The following is a 19619-nucleotide window of genomic DNA, read 5'->3' as shown; positions in this document are numbered from 1 at the left end:
GTTTGCCACGAGCCCCGCCCCAGTGCCGGCGGTCCGCCGGGTGGCTTTCAACTTCCTCATTGGTGAGCAAGGGAGGCTCCAGAGAGTGCTGAGCGGGCAAGCTGATCCCGAAGCCTTCAACCACCCCGCAGAGGAGCCCAGGAAGTTCAAAAGTGAATCAGCAGAAAATGACTGAAATGCTTCTTGCGGGCTCTTTTGGCATCTAAATCACGGTCAGAAGCCTGTGCCATCCAAGCAAAAAAAAAAAAAAAAAACAAAAAACAAAAGCTAGCAGTGCGCACAGACCGACAGCCACTTAGAAAGCCCAAAGACAAGAAATATTTAAAAGGAAAGAAAGAAATTGATCATCTCAAAGTGCCAAGGACTCTCAAAAGCAGTTAATTTACTACCCTTGAAGCTTTTTCTTTCCTTTTTTCTTTTTTTAAGTGCTTTCTTCCGCTTCCCTGCCGGTTTCATCTGGAATGCAGATTTCAGCTTCCAGCGAAGAAAAACCAACAGGACTGGTTTAGATTACTGCTGTTTTAGCTCTGCCCAGCCGTCACAGTGTTCTACAAACAGGTACTTAGGCAAGCACGCCCACCACGCCCACTGTCCACCAGCCTCAGGTGGTAGAGCAAACAGCCCCAGTCAGGAAGGAATGATAACCCTCCACTCTCCTGGGCTGACCTTGGGCTTCTGTTCAGCAGCTCTGACTTCCTAGCTTTCTTAGGAATCCTGCTGGCCAGAGGTCACCCCTCTGTGCTCCAGCCATCCAACCGACAAATTGAAACCTAGCATGGTACAAAGTTACACACAACCTGCCTTGTTAGGCAAAGCAATTCATTCAAAAGTCCCCAAGGAGCCACATTCCCCTAAAGGGAAAAACATCTGAAAGGTCTCTATCAGGGCTCCGTCACAGACCCATTTGCCTAAAACAAAAACAGGAAAGACAAAACCACCACCAAACATCAGCTCGGTGTAGTTTCCAGTGCTGTACAAGCTGGGAACCTGGCAATGAAGGACATGGAAAAATTGCAGCTCTGTTTCCTAGCAGCATACCTGCCTCTTGGGGCAGCTTCCTGTTGTACCTGAAGATCTCTCAGTGTTTACCAGATCCTATTGAGTCAGCAGGCATTTAGTAAGCACCTGGAATGGATAAGGCACTATGCTGGATCAAGAGAGCCAAACTGGCTTAATAGTTATCATGGTTTAATAGTAATCACCGGCTCTCTGAACAAAGCTTCGAGAAGATTGAGCCCAAGCGTTAAATGCAAACAAATTTATTCTGCAAAACAGAAGCTATAGCCATAAGCAAAACAGCTGTCTTGCTTTACCTGCAGCAGGGAATGGCTGCGGCTTGCACACTGCTAACTTAAATTGTGTCCTCCACTGAGAAATTCTGATCACAATAATAAATTTCCAGTGTGATGTGTTCAAAATAAACCTTCACACAAAAAGGGTACGTATGATTATAGCCCATCAACTCTTATAGGAAAATTAAAACAGTATTTCCTCATCCCTGATTTGACCTTGCGTCTAAATGGATACTTTCCTGGTTGCTCCTGATCCCAGTATATTTTGAGATTATTAAATAGGGCATGGTTAATCAAAAGGCCACCACAACACTCAGGAAAATTCATTCATGCCGTCTAAGCCTCATAACAAGCTTCCTATCTAAAGGAAATGCCTGTTGATAAAATCATACTTCTGCTTCTTCAGGACAGAAAAAGGAATCATTACATCAGATCATAAGATCAGTCTTCTGAAGAACCATGAAGACCAGTCAACATACCAGTGAGGGGAAGAGACATGGCACATATTTGTTCTTTAACTGAGAAAGCTCCATTTTCTCAGACATAATCATTGACTTCCAGAATAAGTTTTTAAGCACTTTCAACAAAATGGGACATAAACTAGAAGGCTCTTCTACACTAAAGCATGGAGTGGAAATACAAAGTTCTAGCACCTTCTCAATACCCACGGACACAAATACAATGTCGTGGGAATCTTGGGTCCCAGGGAGACAATTTGATTCCAGTCCCTTGGTTTAGGGTAGATAAGGTATTATTAGGTTCATTTTAAAAATGAAGCAACCATGGCCAAGAGAATGCAACCAAGCAAAGGCGCACAGCTAATAAGTGGATGATACTAATAATACATAACATTTATTAGGTGTTTACAAGCACTGTTCTAGTTACTCCATGTGTATTAACTGATTAGTATACAGCTAACTATGGGCTTCCCTGATGGCTTAGTGGTAAAGAATCCACCTGCAAAGCAGGAGACACAGGTCTGATCCCTTGGTGGGGAAGATCCCTCAGAGAAGGAAATGGCAACCCACTTCAGTATTCTTGCAGGGGAAATCCTATGTACAGAGGAATGTGGCAGCTTACAGTGCATGGGGTCACAAAAGAACTGAACAACTTAGCAACAGAACATCAACACCACCTAACTATGAGGTTGGCATTATTTTTCTTTTTCCTGTTTGGGAACTGAGGCATGGAAAGATGATGTAACTTGCTCATATTCACAAGAAGAACTGGAACTTGAATCAAGGCAATCAGGCCACAGAATCCACAATCACTCTTCCAAAACCCTGAGCCCTGCTTCCTGCCATAATAGGACTCCACATCCACCTGCATCTTAAAATGTGCAGGCGTGTCAGCCCAGTTAGGTGGTGGGGTCTCACTAGGGCATGTATTGTACCTTACCCTCTGAAATGATACAAAAGACTGACTTCACGAAAAGAAAAAAATATGAGCGGGACCATTCTTTTCCCATGTAAATTTAGAGGGGAAATCTAGAGGGGCTACTTAGAAAAATCAAGCAAAAATTCCCTAGCTGGCTTGTCTACTGGTCACAGACAAGACACATAATCCTCAGGACTCAAACTTACCAAGAGGCTTTCCAGTTTACCTATACAATTCTCCTTCATTTAGGAAAATGAACTATCACAAAGATGCATTCATCCAACAATCATTGCCAAGCACCAACTCTATACAAGGCTTCTCGGATATAAAGATGAAGAAACTCCAGCCTTCCACCTTGATGAAACATGAAGTTTAACAGGGGAAATCAGCCATGGAAGAGGTGATTCTTGTTCAGAGACTGTAACTTAGTCCTTTATACTCCAGACTCAGTTTAATTAGCAATAGGTGGACCTAAGACAATTTTGAATGAATGCAAGTTATGACCATAAAAATATGAAGATAAGAAAGAGCAGCATGGTAATTTAAAGAGATTTTTGAATAGTGACTCTTTCAGGACACTCATTCTCATGACTATGAGAAATGTTACAACATCTGGTCATTTAGGGAATGGAAAAATGTTTCAGACCATAGTAGTTTTCAAATAAGCAGCCTATAAATCTGATCTTAGTTGGGCGGTCTTGAAAAATTCATCTATTTAATGCTCTAACATTCTCAGAGGGAAAAATAATCACCTCTTTTGGACATTATTTTTGTCTTATTCTATGATACATGCTTTTAAAGTACCTACCATGCAAAACCAGTAACAGCCAAGACTTTCTCCTTTACAGCCTCACCTTATTCTCTTTTGTTCTAACCTCAAGATGCTTAAGTTCTCTAATAGCTACCTATGCAAGAGGCCAGGTTAAAAATTATCTACTTTGGACAACTAGCTGAAACAGGCATGATCAATATCAGGTAGGATAACTCACATGTTGCTTTTTCTAACGATTTGTTACAAACAATCAGCACCCAGTTATGTGAAAACTGAACAGAATTTATGTGCAGAATTTACTACTAATGAATTCTCCATGTTCCTACCATCTCACCATCTTCTCAGATTGAGGCTGGAGCTAACTGAACCTCATGGCAATGCGAACATCATTCCAATAAACAACACCTAGTGAGATAAGCCTTAAAAAAAAGGTTGTAATAAAAAAGAAGGGATATCATTTCCTGGAAGTAGTAGAACCTAGCTTCTTGATTCTCATAACAATTAAAGGAATGAGCATTATAGATTTTTTCAAAATCAATTTGCAGAAATGGCACACGGTCTAAAGCAAAAACTTCCTAAAGCCCCTTGCTCCCCACCTCACACACTCTTTGCAGCACTCTGCCATGTCACTCAGCTTAGAGAATTCCTTCCCACCCATATTCTCATAAAACCCTCTCCCAGCGTTCTCCCAGAAAGGCAAGGGAAAAGTGCAGCAAGTGAGATTAATTTCATGGTATCAGGCTAAATGATTCTCATGTTTCTCCTTATCCAATATGCTCCAAGTTCTGGGCCTAATTTTTCATGACTGCTTCCAGCTTCTAGGGATTCAACTAGGTTCATGGAATGACTGCTTAAGAAACAAAGTTTAAATTAGTAAGAGTATGTAAGATTGTAGAAACTATTTCTGTGGAAGAAAAGTGTTTCGAGCAATGGACTGGGAAAAGTAAGTACGCAAACTATGAAGAAAGATGTAAGTGAGGTAATGGGTGGAGATGGGGTTTTGTTCAGGAATTCAGGATGGGGTTCAGGAAGCATGTTTTAAATAAGTGACACTAATTAAGTGAACTCTGAGGAAATAAAGACATAGACGTACTCAGACATTTGTTAAATGAATGAGATGTCAGATGAAACAAGTATAAGATAATGGAAGAAGATGGGCAGAATCAAATTGTTGGGAAGCTTAAGAGGACTTCAGAAGGACTAAAAATCAAGCAGCTCAACATTCATGTTTTAAAGATGGAGACACTTGGAGTCAAGAGAAGCTAGCTAACTGTACCCGTTCATGAAGCTCAAGTGCAGTCATAGGATAGGAAATGACACATCGCCCTCCTGCCTTGGCATGTGATCTTACCTTCTTCCTGATCAGCAGCTTCTTTAAGTTCATTTTCCACATCTTGAAAATGCAGTTATGAGGCCAAACCAAGGGCAGAACCGGAGGCCTCCCTAGGCTTACTCCTTCCATTTCAGGCAGCGCTCTGCCAGGCTTCACTACGCGAAATCCCCCTGCTATCTACTGCAGGGCTTCCAACAGCCCCTCTCGCTCAGCCTCGGAAAAGCTAGCAGCTGTTTTCACTGATCAAAGACAAAACAGGCTGCATCTGCTGACAGCAACAACCAGACTCAGGATTAAGGCCTTTTTCTGTCCAGCCGTCTCGGTGCTCAATGTTTCTAAGACTGGTTCCGCTGAGCTGTATTCAAAGTCTCTGTGGAAGTGGGTTGAATGTTGGTAACAAATATTCCCTTCTCCTCTGAAAAGGAAGAGGAGAGGCCAAGGCATACTCATGAAGCTGAAGAAGAGTTAAGGACCTGGCCCTGGGTCCTGGGCTCACATCCTACTCTACTCCTGCAAGAAACTTGACCTTGGGCAAGTTATATAAGCAACCTGGGTCTCAGCTTCCTCTCCTAGAAACTTGGAATAAGAATGGCTCCTTCTGTGTGGGTTATTAGAAGGATTAAATAAATGAATATGTGTTCTGCATTCTCATCAGTGCCTGACACAATATAAGTCCCATATGGATGTGATATGTTTTCAGAACAAAGGAACAGCTTTCTTAGGGGCATCAACTGATATCTAACAATGTTTTTTGGCCTCGTCAATATGAAGCAAGTATTCACCCATGAAATGAAGGCCCAAGCAGGGAACTGCCCTGCCCAGCTCCCTCCTACCTATGCTCCGGGACAGAGGAGCCATTTGGTCTGAAAAATATTATTCCCTATCAGTTCAGTGCAGTTCAGTTCAGTCACTCAGTCGTGTCCGACTCTTTGCGACCCCATGAATCGCAGCACGCCAGGCCTCCCTGTCCATCACCAACTCCTGGAGTTTACCAAAACCCATGTCCATTGAGTTGGCGATGCCATCCAGCCAACTCATCCTCTGTCGTCCCCTTCTCCTCCTGTCCCCAATCCCTCCCAGCATCAGGGTCTTTTCCAATGAGTCAACTCTTCGCATCAGGTAGCCAAAGTACTGCAGTTTCAGCTTCAGCATCAGTCCTTCCAATGAACACCCAGGACTGATCTCCTTTAGGATGGACAGGTTGGATCTCCTTGCAGTCCAAGGGACTCTCAAGAGTCTTTTCCAACATCACAGTTCAAGAGCATCAATTTTTTGGCATTCAGCTTTCTTCACAGTCCAACTCTCACATCCATACATGACCACTGGAAAAACCATAGCCTTGACCAGATGGACCTTTGTTGGCAAAGTAATGTCTCTGCTTTTTAATATGCTATCTAGGTTGGTCATAACTTTCCTTCCAAGGAGTAAGCGTCTTTTAATTTCATGGCTGCAATCACCATCTGCAGTGATTTTGGAGCCCAGAAAAATAAAGTCTGACACTGCTTCTACTGTTTCCCCATCTATTTCCCATGAGGTGACGGGACCAGATGCCATGATCTTAGTTTTCTGAATGTTGAGCTTTAAGCCAACTTTTTCACTCTCCTCTTTCACTTTCATCAAGAGGCTTTTTAGTTCCTCTTCACTTTCTGCCATAAGGGTGGTGTCATCTGCATATCTGAGGTTACTGATATTTCTCCCGGCAATCTTGATTCCAGCTTGTGCTTCTTCCACCCTAGCGTTTCTCATGATGTACTCTGCATATAAGTTAAATAAGCAGGGTGACAATATACAGCTTTGACTTACTCCTTTTCCTATTTGGAACCAGTCTGTTGTTTCATGTCCAGTTCTAACTATTGCTTCCTGACCTGCATATAGGTTTCTTAAGAGGCAGGTCAGGTGGTCTGGTATGCCCATCTCTTTCAGAATTTTCCACAGTTTATTGTCATCTACACAGTCAAAGGCTTTGGCATAGTCAATAAAGCAGAAATAGATGTTTTTCTGGAACTCTCTTGCTTTTTCAATGATCCAGCAGATGTTGGCAATTTAACCTCTGGTTCCTCTGCCTTTTCTAAAACCAGTTTGAACATCTGGAAGTTCACGGTTCATGTATTGCTAAAGCCTGGCTTGGAGAATATTGAATTATTCCCTATAGACTGTTGTTATTGTTCAGTCGCTAAGTCACGTCCCACTCTCTGTGACTCCATGGACTGCAGCCCGCCAGGCTCTGCTATCCATGGGGTTTCTCCAGGCAAGAATGCTGGAGAGGGTTGCCATACCCTCCTCCAGGGGAGCTTCCCAACCCAGGGATCTTCTCCTGCTTTGGCAGGTAGGTTCTTTACCACTGGGCCACCAGGGAAGCCCTCCTTATAGATAGGCCTACTAAATACCATGCCTCCTGATACCATATCTGTGCCATGAGTGAGTTGAACTCCAAAGAAAATTCTTTCAAGGGGTCAGTGCTCTCTGGATTGTTTTTTTCCATCTGAAGAGAACAATTAGCTTGAAATGTGGCCACTATAGATGGTTACAAAGTTCACCTGTTTTTATTAGTTTTTATTACAATACTTTTCCTCTGTTCCAAGATGATTTTTGAATCAGCTCAATCATTTCAGGGGAAAAAAATCTATGAATTTGGATTTTTTCCAGAAGATCCTTTGCTTAAGAATCTGTTGACACATGCTGATGCTTTGTGTTCCCTTAGTACTGAGACTTCCCTCCCTTTAGGGAAGGGTGTTCCCAGACAATGACTGGCCTGGGAGACAGGCCAAGGTGTCAACAGCAGAGCAAGGACCATTTTTTGTTGTTGTTTTTAGGCCAACTCATTGTACTTCAAAGGTGTACCGACTATATTGAAAATGTCCTTACTCTTACAAATACAAAGATCAAGTTTGAAATGGTTATTACATTACAGCTTAGGGTCTTGAGTGTGTGTATGTGTGGGTGTGCATGCTCTTTGTGATATTATGGACTGTAGCCTGCCAGGCTCCTCTGTCCATGGGATTCTCCAGGCAAGTATACTGGAGTGGGTTGCCAAGCCCTCCTCCAGGGGATCTTCCCAACACAGGAATTGAACCTGCATTTCTGGCATTGTAGGTAGATTCTCTACCCACTGAGCCACCTGGGAAGCCCGCTTAGGGTCTTACTGTCAGATATTTCTAAGATTGACTCCAACAAGCAGTATCAAAGACTCTTTGGAAATGGATTCAATGTCCATGACAAAATAAAATACTGTAAGGAAAAGGAAAGGCTGTGATTCACTTGTGAAGCTGGAGAGGAAGGGAAAAAGAAGAATTCTTTAAGGTAAAGAATTTCCTGGGACAGGTTTTTTAAGAGTTTTGTGCCTTTCTCAAATGACTAATAGTTTTGTCCCACAGAAATAACCACTACAGAAGGCAAGGAGTCCATGGAGACAGTATTTCACTGTGGCTAAAGTTGTTCATGATAAAAGTTGTAGATACAGATCTGGACTCTAACAAACCATATGCATCTCTTGATACTTTTATTCTCCTTCTTCCTGAGTATGAAGCTAGACAGCCATTGGCTTCACTATAACAAGGTATCTTTTTTGTCCTTCCTTAGTTTTTAAGAAGTAAAAGTTATCTTGAGAACACTTGTTGCAACACCAAAGATCTAGTCATCAATTTATTTTAAAGGAGACAAAAGAAAAATTAGGGAAGATGATGATTTGCCCAAAACAAAACAAAGGTGGATAACAAAGACATGCATGAAGGACATGCATTATTTTAGGGTGTCATTGTCCCAAGGAGGCACCATGCTAGGTTCCTTATGCAACCTTTCTATTACCTTAATCCTCCCAGAAACTCTAGGAGAAAGTGTCCGTGACCCCATTTTATAGGTGCTGTTCATGGCAAGTTTCTGTAATGATGGAAAAGCCCTGTATCTGCGTCATGCAATGCAGCAGATACTAGCCACAGGTGGTCTTTGAGCACTTAAAATGTTCCTAATGTAACTGAGGAACTACATTTTAAATTTTATTTCATCTTAATTAATAGCCATAGGTGGCTAGCGACTACTGTTTGGTCACTGCTTTTGATGTTAACATTGAGGTTCAGAAAAATTAGGACACTTCTAAGATTACACAACCAGTGAGTAGCAGAGTCAGGATCTGCACTGGATCAGCCTGATTCTAAATGTACCTTCTTTTCATCACAAAAAGTCAAAGAACGATAGAATTTTGTAGTAGTTCTCTTTCACACTGAAACACCAGAATGGGGGTAAATATTATAGATGATCACCTGGTTACCAGATGATCTGGGTTACCAGAACCCAATGGCCACTGCAGTTAGAGTTGGCAGAGAGCAGAAAGGACACAGAATCAATACTGATTCCTTGAAGTTAATACATCACTTAGTCATTTTTAAAGAAAAATATGGAAACCAATGTAAAGGCATTAAAATTACAAAAGAGAAAGTAAGCTAAGCATTGTCACAAAAGTGAAAGTGCTAATTGCTCAGTCCTGTCCAACTCTTTGCAACCTCATGGACTATACAGCCCACCAGACTCTTCTATCCACGGATTTCCCCAGGCAAGAATACTGGATTGGATAGGCATTTTCTTTTTTTTTTAATTTTTTCCATTTATTTTTATTAGTTGGAGGATAATTACTTTACATCATTGCAGTGGTTTTTGTCATACATTGAAATGAATTAGCCATGGATTTACATGTATTCCCCATCCCGGTCCCCCCTCCCACCTCCCTCTCCACCCGATCCCTCTGAGTCTTCCCAGTGGATAGGCATTTTCTTCTCCAGGGGATCCTCACAAGTGTGATCATATTCTTAACCACAGTTAAGAGAGGACAAAGGAAAAAAGAGGGGAGCATAGCCATGGCTTTGAAGTGAAACACATTTGGGTTCAACACAGGATCTCACTAGTTACACACAAACTGTGACACGCAGGCAAGCTCTTTAGCTCTATGAACCTGTATTTACATATATAAAATGGGGGAAATATTTAACTCACGGGATTGCTCTAAGAATTAAATGTGCTAATGCCCCTAACCCAGTGCGTGCTCAGTTCCCCACAGCCGCTTGATAAATAGTGACCACTATTACTGTGGAGCATGTATAGCTACAGGGATCAATAAAGTGGAAAAAAGAATCATATTTCCATAATTTTGAAATATAGTCACTGTTGTCTCCATTTTGTACACTATTTTAATTTGGGACTTAAACCAAACAAGTATATATAGTGCTACTGTCATTTTCAACACTCTAAGAATTTTCATGAAATATTCTGGAGAAATGTCACAACAGTTCCTAGAATCACGGTCATTTACTTCCTATAGCTCGAAAGGGACATTTATAATGCTCATACTCAGGACAGTTATAGTGCTGCAGTTCTTAATGAAATTCAGAAGCAATAATCATATATTAAGATGGCTTAATTAAAACATGTAAAAATCAAAAGGCAAGAGAAAAATAATCGGGTCATAAAAACTGGAGCCTTATGTTAGCATAGGAGTACTCTCAGACATTCTCTAGACAAAGGCTTCTGTGTTTCAAATTTTAAATGGGTTATATGGAATGTAATTTTTTAACCACAGATTTCCATTTCTATCTCAGAAAAGACAGAAAATACTTTTCTGAAATCCACACATGGAACATAAATGATACATGTAGAAAGAGACCAGTTTTAAAGAAATAATGTGAGGCTCATAGTCTAAGCAATGCACACAAAATTGCAGTTTGGAGGGCAGAAAAGGGAGGCTTAAAAAAAGGGAACCCATTCTAAGGGAACAAAAAAGCAATCATTTGAATTTTAGAGAAGCTAAATGAAATATTTCAGTGCAATATTCCAATCATTTAAATAAAATCCATCTACACGTTTCTCACCGATTTTATAAAACTCAGTTCTAACCTGTGGTCTTTCAGGGTCTGAGAGTGTAAGTGTGTCTACGTACACACTTCAAGACTGCAGTTTTATGCAAAGAGCTATTCTGTTTCATGTCAGGACAGAGGAAATGAGTACAAGTGTTATCAAGATTAAAAAAAAGTGAATTTCACAATTCCATTAACCACTAAGGTATCCAATGGTTAAGTCAAACTTACTCTTTTTGTTTTATAAAGAAATCTGGGATGTTACTAGGTTTGTTGTGATCTTGCCATTTATAGAGAGGACAAGTACATGTCAAGGGAAGTGTGAGAAATGGCCTAAGAACTGGGCTTTATGACTGGCATAAACTAGGGTTTCTATTTAAATAAAATGTATACCAACCTTCCACACCAGTTGCAAAACTGAAACTAATTTGAAAGAGATAACTGATTAAATTTCATGGGCTTTAGGAATAAAAGCAGATAACTTTTTTTCAACTGCTTTGTCATGACTTAAAAGTGCTGAGGAGTTTACAAGAAGCAAGCGTACTTTTCCAGGTCCATCAATAATTCATCCCTTCCAACTGTCCTTTTTGCCCGAATCATTTCTTGATCATTTATCACACAGCCCACAGACACACAATCTCTGTCTCTTTCTCTTTCACACACTCACACATATGTACTCACACATGCGAATAAACACACTCCTCCAGAAAACAAACTAGTTGGCTAATTCTGAATTCACTTCACTTGCAAATATAAGCCCCATTGTCCTGAATATGCTAATGGTTTGGGGAAGTCCACCTGTGGCCTTTAGCTTTAAGCAGTGGGCTCTCATTGACGTCCATGAAAGACGAGCCCAAGATGTGGTCCTTTCCACGGACTGCATGCGTGCTCAGTCGCTTCAGCTGTGTCCGACTCTTGCAACGCTATGGACTATATAGCCCACCAGACTCCTCTGTCTGAGGGGCTCTCCAGGCAAGAATACTGCAGTGAGTTGTCACGCCCTCCTCCAGGGGATCTTCCCGACCCAGGGATCGAACCCATGTCTCCTGCATCTCCTGCATTGCAGGCAGACTCTTTACTACTTGGGCCACCAGGGAAGCCCATGCACTGCAAAGACAGCATATCAGAAAGCCCTCTGCATTCATTCTTTGCGGCTGAAGCTAATTGATGGCTGTGGAGTTTGTCTTTTAGCAGTGAAGGAATGTGGAGGGGCTGAAATCTGCTCATGTTCCCACCAGTGTTCCCCCATTAACTGTAAAGACCAAAGGTCTAAGGCATCCAGTGTTCCATGTGAGCATCTGTTATAGAATCTTCACTGGACTGAGTTCCATGGGGTGATTTTGGTTGTGGTTTTAATTCTCAAGCCTTCTCACTGATTATGGGGGCTAACTTGTATCTATACAATGAATTTGGTTCTTCAATTAGAAACAAAACAGAAACAAACAAACAAACAAAGCATCCAACTAAGAGAGAGGTAGAGAGGCTTAACATTTAAGCACCTGTGCCCAGAATCAGACAGACTTGGGTTCAAATCCTTGCACCTGACTTTACTGAACCTCTCTCCTAATTTATACAATAGGTACAAGGGGTGGTGCCTGGCATTGAGCCAGTAATCAATACATGGCAGTTTTGTCACTGGTGTAGACACTTAAGGTTGGGTGTGGACTTGGTAATTATATCCTTCTGTTCCTAAGATGTAATTACTTGGAACCCGATGCTGTGTCCTCCCCCAGACAATGAACCCAGTTCAGCAAGGAGAACTCCAGGCCCCACAGGTGGGGTGACTGGGATGGTCCTTGGAAACCAGCATCTCCCAGAAGAGTGCAAGGTCTGTGTTTTAAAAACTGCATGTGAAACCCTACTTTCAGAATTCATGACACCAATACAGAATCTCGATGACTGTTTGCCTTTTCTGCTTTTCGTACCTTGTGGCCCATCTCAGGCCACACCTCTATCAGCATCTTTTTTCAACCCTGCCCACATCCCTTGTTTACAGATGTTTTACACAGTATCCTCCAGTGTGAAAAGTCATCTCAAATGGAATCTTTAAGAAACTGCACCTGTAATAAGAAGTTAGACTTCATTTGCTCTCTAGTCTTTTCAGATTCAGTTGCCTTGATATGTCTGGCTCAAAGTGCACTAGAAAATGAGAAACATAGCTAATGATAGTGTCCTATAGTGGAATTTAAGAAACTGCCCTTTAAGGCTAACTGTGTGATGCTTATGCTCTAAATGGGCACTCTTGGGTGACTGAGGATTTATCATGCATAGATACTACCTTAAGGCAATTCACACATTTGGTTTATTTGGATGGTGCTCCCAAATTGATACCTAGGGTTGCCAGATTTAGTAAATAAAATACAGGACAACCAGTTAAATTTTAATTTCAGACAAACAATAAATAATTTTTCACTATGAGTATATCCTATATCATACTTATGTCCTATATAATACTTTGCAACCTCATGACCTAAAAGTGGAACTGACTGAACAATGGGTTCTTTTGAGAACTTTCTAGATCACCCAGAATGGTCTACATGGTTTGCCACAGCAAGATGATCACCCAAACAGAACCTCTCTACGTACCAGTCTGGCTGACATGCAGCCAAGTGGCACCATGTTGGCAGCACTGGTCACTTAAACACTGAAATATATACTGGTTGGTAAAAGCTGCTGCTCCGAACCTCCCTGCTATTTACCCTCTACCAGCTCCACCTCCTGCCATTCTCCCAAGGAACCCTTGCACCTTCTCGCAGCTCAGTAACTAAATGATGGATGTGACAGCCCACAGCATGGATGGGCTCTGAGAGCACTGTGCTAAGTGGAATAAGTCAGACAGAGAAAGATGAATACTGGATGCTCTCAGTTATAGGCAGAACCTAAAAATAATCAAGTTCATAGAAACAGAAAACAGATTGGTGGTTGCCAGATATGGAGGGATGAAGACAGAGGGAAATGGGTGAGATGATCAAAGGGTACAGACTCCCAGTGTAAGATTTTTAAGTCCTGCGGATGTAAGTACAGGATGTAACTATAGCTAACAATGCTGTATTGTGTATTTGACAGTTGCTTAGAGAGTAGATTTTGAAAGTTCTCATTGTAAGAAAAATAATTGTAACTAGATGAGGAGATAAGATGTGAAATTATCGTGGTGATCATTTTATAGTACATATGTATATCAAAGCATTATGTTAAACATCTAAACACTTGAAACTTATACAGTATTACATGTTAATTATACCTCAGTAAAATGGGAGGGGAAAAAAGAATAGCATTGGAGAAACAGAAGTGGTATGAGCCTTCAGAGTTAGGAGACTATAAATTTTGGTCTCTCTATTGGAGTGGTGAGATTGTTCCTCTTTTAAAACAATAATTCACATTGAAAATATTAAGATGTCTTCCTTTTAAATAATTGCATTTCTTTCTTTACATTTCTTTTAAATAATTTCCACTCTCCATACATCACATTGCTTAGGTTGATTTATACCCCTTTAATAGAATCAGGAAATTTAATACTATAACAAAAAGGAACTTTGTTTTATCTGTTCCTGTTCGTCCCATTCTGCCGGCACACATTTGGTAAAGACACTGAGGCCCATGGAACTTGGGGCGGTGCCCAGAGTCCCATAGCTCGTTAGTGGCTGAGTCAGCAGTAGAAGTGAAGTAAATGAGATTTGCATCTCCTGGTCCGAAGCAGAGGGACCCAGATCTGACCCACTGCTTGGTTTTGAATGACTTCTTTAAGAATGATCCTTACATTTTTTTAATGGTGGAGGAAAAAATCAAAGATGAACAAAGTTTTTGATAGGTGAAAATTATATGAAATGCAGATTTCAGTGTCTACAGACTTTTACTGGAACACAGGCACACTTACGATGTATGTATTCTTTATGGTTACTTTTGTCAACAGAGTGGTTGCAATAGAGACTGTATGGTTCCCAAAGCCTGAAATATTTCCTCTCTGGCTCTTGACTTAAAAAAAAAAAATTAATCTGCAGCTAAATAAGGTCCTTAATAGCAGTTCCAGCCCGAATGCCTGGGGTCATTCTGATTCGTGGATGCCAAATTTCCACCAATTAGTAAATGTTATAGCTATCACCCCTACATACTAATGAAAAGCTACATCTCCACCGAAGAAGCCTGATTAAAGTAACTTCTTGATGGTGACACTGCAAATCAGATTCAAAACTGAAAACAGAACAGTCCTGAAACATTTAAGGCTGATCAAAATATCATGCAGCAATACCCTCTTCCCTGACCTTAGTGTTCACAACCCCCAGAGGAAAGAAGTCCTTCTGAGCTGGTATGGTGATCAGTGCATGCATGCGTGGATGCTACGTCACTTCAGTCGGACTTTGTGTGACCCTATGGACTGCAGCCCGCCCACCTGGCTCGGCTGCCAATAGGATTCTCCAGGCAAGAATACTAAAGTGGGTTGCCACGCCCTCCTCCAGGGATCTTCTTGACCCAGGGATGGAACCCGTGTCTCATGTCTCCTGCACTGGCAGGTGGGTCCTTTACCACTAGTGCGAGCTGGGAATCAGTAACAAGATGCAAACTTTTACTAAATCAGTAGAACCCTCCTCCAGAATGGACTTCTTACTTAGAATAACAATATTCAAAACATAGGAGTCAAATTGTAGCATCTAAGGAAGAAGGAGGGTTGGAGGTAGGGAGACTTATGGTCCAAGGTGTAAAAACTGCTAATGCACAAAATAATCTAAAGGAACTATCCCAATGTTTAAAAATTATAATTTAAAAAACTAAGAAGCATGTAACATATATATATATAATTGTGTTTATATAAATTTCATATATAAATACATGCTATTTATATATGATATATGAATATATTTATATTATAATATGTATAAACATGTGTGTATACATATATATACATGTACAAACACATATACCCCATTAAAGGTTAGTTCAAGATATAGGTCTTGTTTATGTGATGATATGTTTCAAAAGCCTAAAAATAATTATAGACAATAAACAAAAGTTTATCCTAATATTGGCAGGGAGGGATATAAGAAAAACTATATATGTGGTAGTGCTATTTATTTCCAAGTTGTAGTACTATTTCAAATTTTTTAAAAAACCAACTCTAACTCCAATAATAGAGAAATGATTAAATAAATTTTAGGATACAATGTTGAGGAATACTACACATTCACTTAAAATACATCCAGAGGAATTTGTAACACCATGGACAAGCAATGTAAGAGTAATAAGTAAAGAAAGAAAAAAAAAGGTATAAAATCTATGCTTACAAGTTAAAAATAATCCCTCACTGAAAATAAGTCATACATAGTGAAAAATACAAAGATAATTTATCAAATTTTTACAGTTGTTGTCTTTGGTTGCTGAAGTTATGAATTTTTTCTTTTCTTTCAATTTAACTTCATATTTCAAATTTTCTAAAAGGATTGTATATGATTTCTATAATTGAAATAAAGTAAAATTAGGAAATAATTTAATTTACAGGGAAAAGGAAAACCAGGAATACATAGTTTAGCCAATGGGTTCAAAAACACATAAACCCAGCATTTTTTAAAAACACAGAAGAAAAAGAAACTTTCCAGTTTATTTCAGCACTGCGATATGCCAGACATCCTGCTGCAGCAAGCGCAACTTAGTCTGACCAGTAGATGTCGCTGTTACACTTCTTTGAGTGTATCTCAAGCTACACAACTGCTTTTTAGGTAGAGTGATGTTAAAAAAAAGTCAAAAGCCTTTGACTCTGTGGATCACAACAAACTGGGGAAAATTCTTAAGAGATGGGAATACCAGACCATCTGACCTGCCTCCTGAGAAATATGTATGCAGGTCAAGAAGCAACAGTTAGAACTGGACATGGAACAACAGACTGGTTCCAGATCGGGAAAGGAATATGTCAAGGCTACATATTGTCACCCTGCTTATTTAACTTATATGCAGAGTACATCATGAGAAACCCTGGGCTGGATGAAGCACAAGCTGGAATCAAAATTACCAGGAGAAATATCAATAATTGTAGATATGCTAATGACACCACCATTATGGCAGAATGCGAAGGAGGACTAAAGAGCCTCTTGATGAAAGTGAATGAGGAGAGTGAAAAAAAATTGGCTTAAAACTCAACATTCACAAAACTAAGATCATGGCATCTGGTCCCTTCACTTCATGGCAAATAGATGGGGAAACAATGGAAACAGTGAGAGACTTTATTTTAGGGGGCTCCCAAATCACTGCAGATGGTAACTGAAGCCATGAAATTAAAAGATGCTTGCTCCTTGGAAGAAAAGTTGTGACCAAACTCTACAGCATATTAAAAAGCAGAGACATTACCTCACTGACAAAGGTCTGTCTAGTCAAAGCTATGGTTTTTCCAGTAGTCATGTCTGGATGTGAGAGTTGAACTATAAAGAAAGCTAAGCATTGAAGAATTGATGCTCTTGAACTGTGGTGTTGGAAAAGACTCTTGAGAGTCCCTCGGACTGCAAGGAGATCCAACCAGTCCACCCTGAAGGAGATCAGTCCTGAATATTCATTGGAAGGATTGATGCTGAAGCTGAAACTCCAATACTTTGGCCACCTGATGTGAAGAACTGACTCATTTGAAAAGACCCTGATGCTGGGAAAGACTGAAGGTGGGAGGAGAAGGGGACAACAGAGGATGAGATGGTTGGATGGTATCACTGACTCAATGGACATGAGTTTGAGTAAGCTCTGGGTGTTGGTGATGGACAGGGAAGCCTGGCGTGCTGCAGTCCATGGGGTCACAAAGAGTCAGACATGATTGAGCGACTGAACTGAACTGAGGTTAAAAAAAACTACAAATTTCCAGTTCATCTCATGAAGGGTTGTAGTTTTTACATCTCTCAGCTTCATTCCAAACCTCCTTTTACAATAACTGAGATGTCCAATGCTTTTCTAAAATGACATACAGTGACTGTGGTTTTATGATTATGAAAAGTACAAGATTCTTGTGCTCTTGGATGCCTGAGAAAATCGTCACCCATACGAATATTACAGGCCACAACTCATCAAAAACAAACTTCCAGGCTTGAAAGTAATGAATTGGAAGGTGTTAAATGAAATCAGGAACACAAAATTGTCAATAAGTATTAAAGTTAATGGCAGGGGTTGGGGGGGGGTGCAGTGCGGTGAGAAAGCGCCTCTTGAATTCCTAATGCCCACTCCCATCTCTGACAGAAAGTGGGGAAGTGAAGGGGAGTGGTGACAATTGTGACAGTCTACAATGTGGAAGTAGGTAAAACCCAGCCCTCTGCTTTGTATAGGTCAGTCAGAGCTTCTGTGTCAATGAATCCATACATGAATGGGAAAGAGAAGGCTATTTTTTTAATGGGTCATCCTGTATTTGGCAGATTTCCTGCCAAACTGTTCACCTGTTATTTGAGTGGCTGCAGAGAAAGGAAGGTGTAAGAATGTGGAAGGCAGGCTATTTGAATTCCACTGGAGGATCCAGATCATATCAGTCAGTTACTGTATGTTCTCAAATTTTTAGAAAAATATTAAGAGTGGCAAATGGCGTCTCCCACAGTGAGGTTTAGGCCACAGAGTGATGTTAGCAGAGTACTCTGTAAATGCTCAGATATTTACATGACTGTGTAAACAGTCACTTTCTAGTGCACAAATTTCAAATCAGCAACGTATATCTGTTTTCTGCAGCTGACTGATTTTTAGACAATGACCCTCACACAAAAGACTGCTTTAGCAGCCTCGCAGACACACTTTGTGTTAAATACATATTAAATGAGTCTCTATCATATACAGAGTCACAGCACAAACACAAAGGTTTCTACTCACATGGAGATCCAAGTGCAATTCATTTCTGTTGGGTTTCTCTCTTTCCTCATGGAGCAGAAATGGACAGGCTGGCCCTGCTCTGTAAGCCAGGACCCATGCACCTCCATCTTTGCTGGGAAGGTCTTTGGCTGCTGTCTGCTCACTGAAGCCGTCCCGGGCAATGCCCTCAGAGGAGATGCCTAGACCAAAGCAGAGAAGACCTTGAGTGACACAGTGGTGGCAATACATCGAGCCAGCCATTTCTGGGGACTCCTGTGTGGGCCACTGCATACCACCTCTTACTTCCCTTTCTAGGTTAGATTTTTAGGGTTTGCTTTCCCCCAAAAGTGCTTATCTTAGTTACTCTTTCTGCATCACACTCAGAATGAATTAAAATATATGCCCTCATATCCAAGGCATATAAAAAATAAGTCTATTAGTTGGACTCAGTGCTCCCTATTCCTGCTTACCAATCAGGCTATTCAGATCATCCTCTTTCAGAACAGATTCAGAGGATGAGCTCCAGGACAGAAGAGAGTCCTGGACTCTTGACTTACAAGTTGGCTTTACTCGCAAAAGGGATCACCTGAACCAAGTCACTAGTGTGCATTCTTCAAGGGCAGGAACTGCATCCAGTTCATCTTCATTTCTGGGGACAGCTGGCCTTTGGTCAGTGTGTTGAATGAGTGACACCTACGTGAGTGCACTACTTGGAACTCACTTTCCTATCTCCAGAATGAGAGTATTAAGCTAGTTCTTCTTTGAACTATGTTAGGGTGATAACAGTCAACTATGTGTCAGGCACGGTTCTTAACCCTGTCCTTTGGTTTTCAAAATAACTCTATAGGTAGGTATCATTAGGGTTCTCATTTTAGATGGGAAAACTGAGAGTGGGAAGATGTTCAGCGAATTGGTTAAGATCAGTAAATGATAAAGCCAGGAACTGAACCCAGGCAGTCAAACACTAGCGAGTGTGCTCTTAATGACTGGACTCCATGGTCTCTGCCTGACATTTTTGAGATGGCAATACCTGTCCTACAATAAAAGGACTTTGTGGTCAAGTGAGTAGGATAAAAGCTACATGCTTTTATCCCCAGAGCCACAGGTCATGTTAGCATACTAAAGACCTTGGGATGTCCTTTAGCAAAGAAACTTAACTCTATTTAATAGCATTTTCCAAACTTAGTTGACCACAGAATCCAATTAAAGGG

General features: G+C 40.8%; 1 protein-coding gene across 9 annotated transcripts in view; it reads right to left on the bottom strand.

Moving 5' to 3' along the window:
• Positions 1 to 19619, bottom strand: part of FMN1 (formin 1) — a 475676-nt gene that overhangs the window by 322365 nt on the left and 133692 nt on the right. For 8 of the 9 annotated variants that reach the window (XM_020913649.2, XM_020913651.2, XM_070468950.1 and 5 more), the window contains one exon: positions 18430 to 18608. The exons of the other annotated variant lie outside the window; for it this stretch is intronic. In XM_020913649.2, the coding sequence (XP_020769308.2) occupies positions 18430 to 18608 (179 nt within the window). The remainder of the gene's footprint in view (positions 1 to 18429; positions 18609 to 19619) is intronic. 9 annotated transcript variants of the gene reach the window in all.

The sequence above is a fragment of the Odocoileus virginianus genome, chromosome 6 (genome assembly GCF_023699985.2).
Source record: "Odocoileus virginianus isolate 20LAN1187 ecotype Illinois chromosome 6, Ovbor_1.2, whole genome shotgun sequence".
Taxonomy (NCBI): Eukaryota; Metazoa; Chordata; class Mammalia; order Artiodactyla; family Cervidae; genus Odocoileus; species Odocoileus virginianus.
The sequence above is the reverse complement of the archived record's forward strand: the minus strand, read 5'-3'. Positions and strand labels throughout refer to the sequence as shown.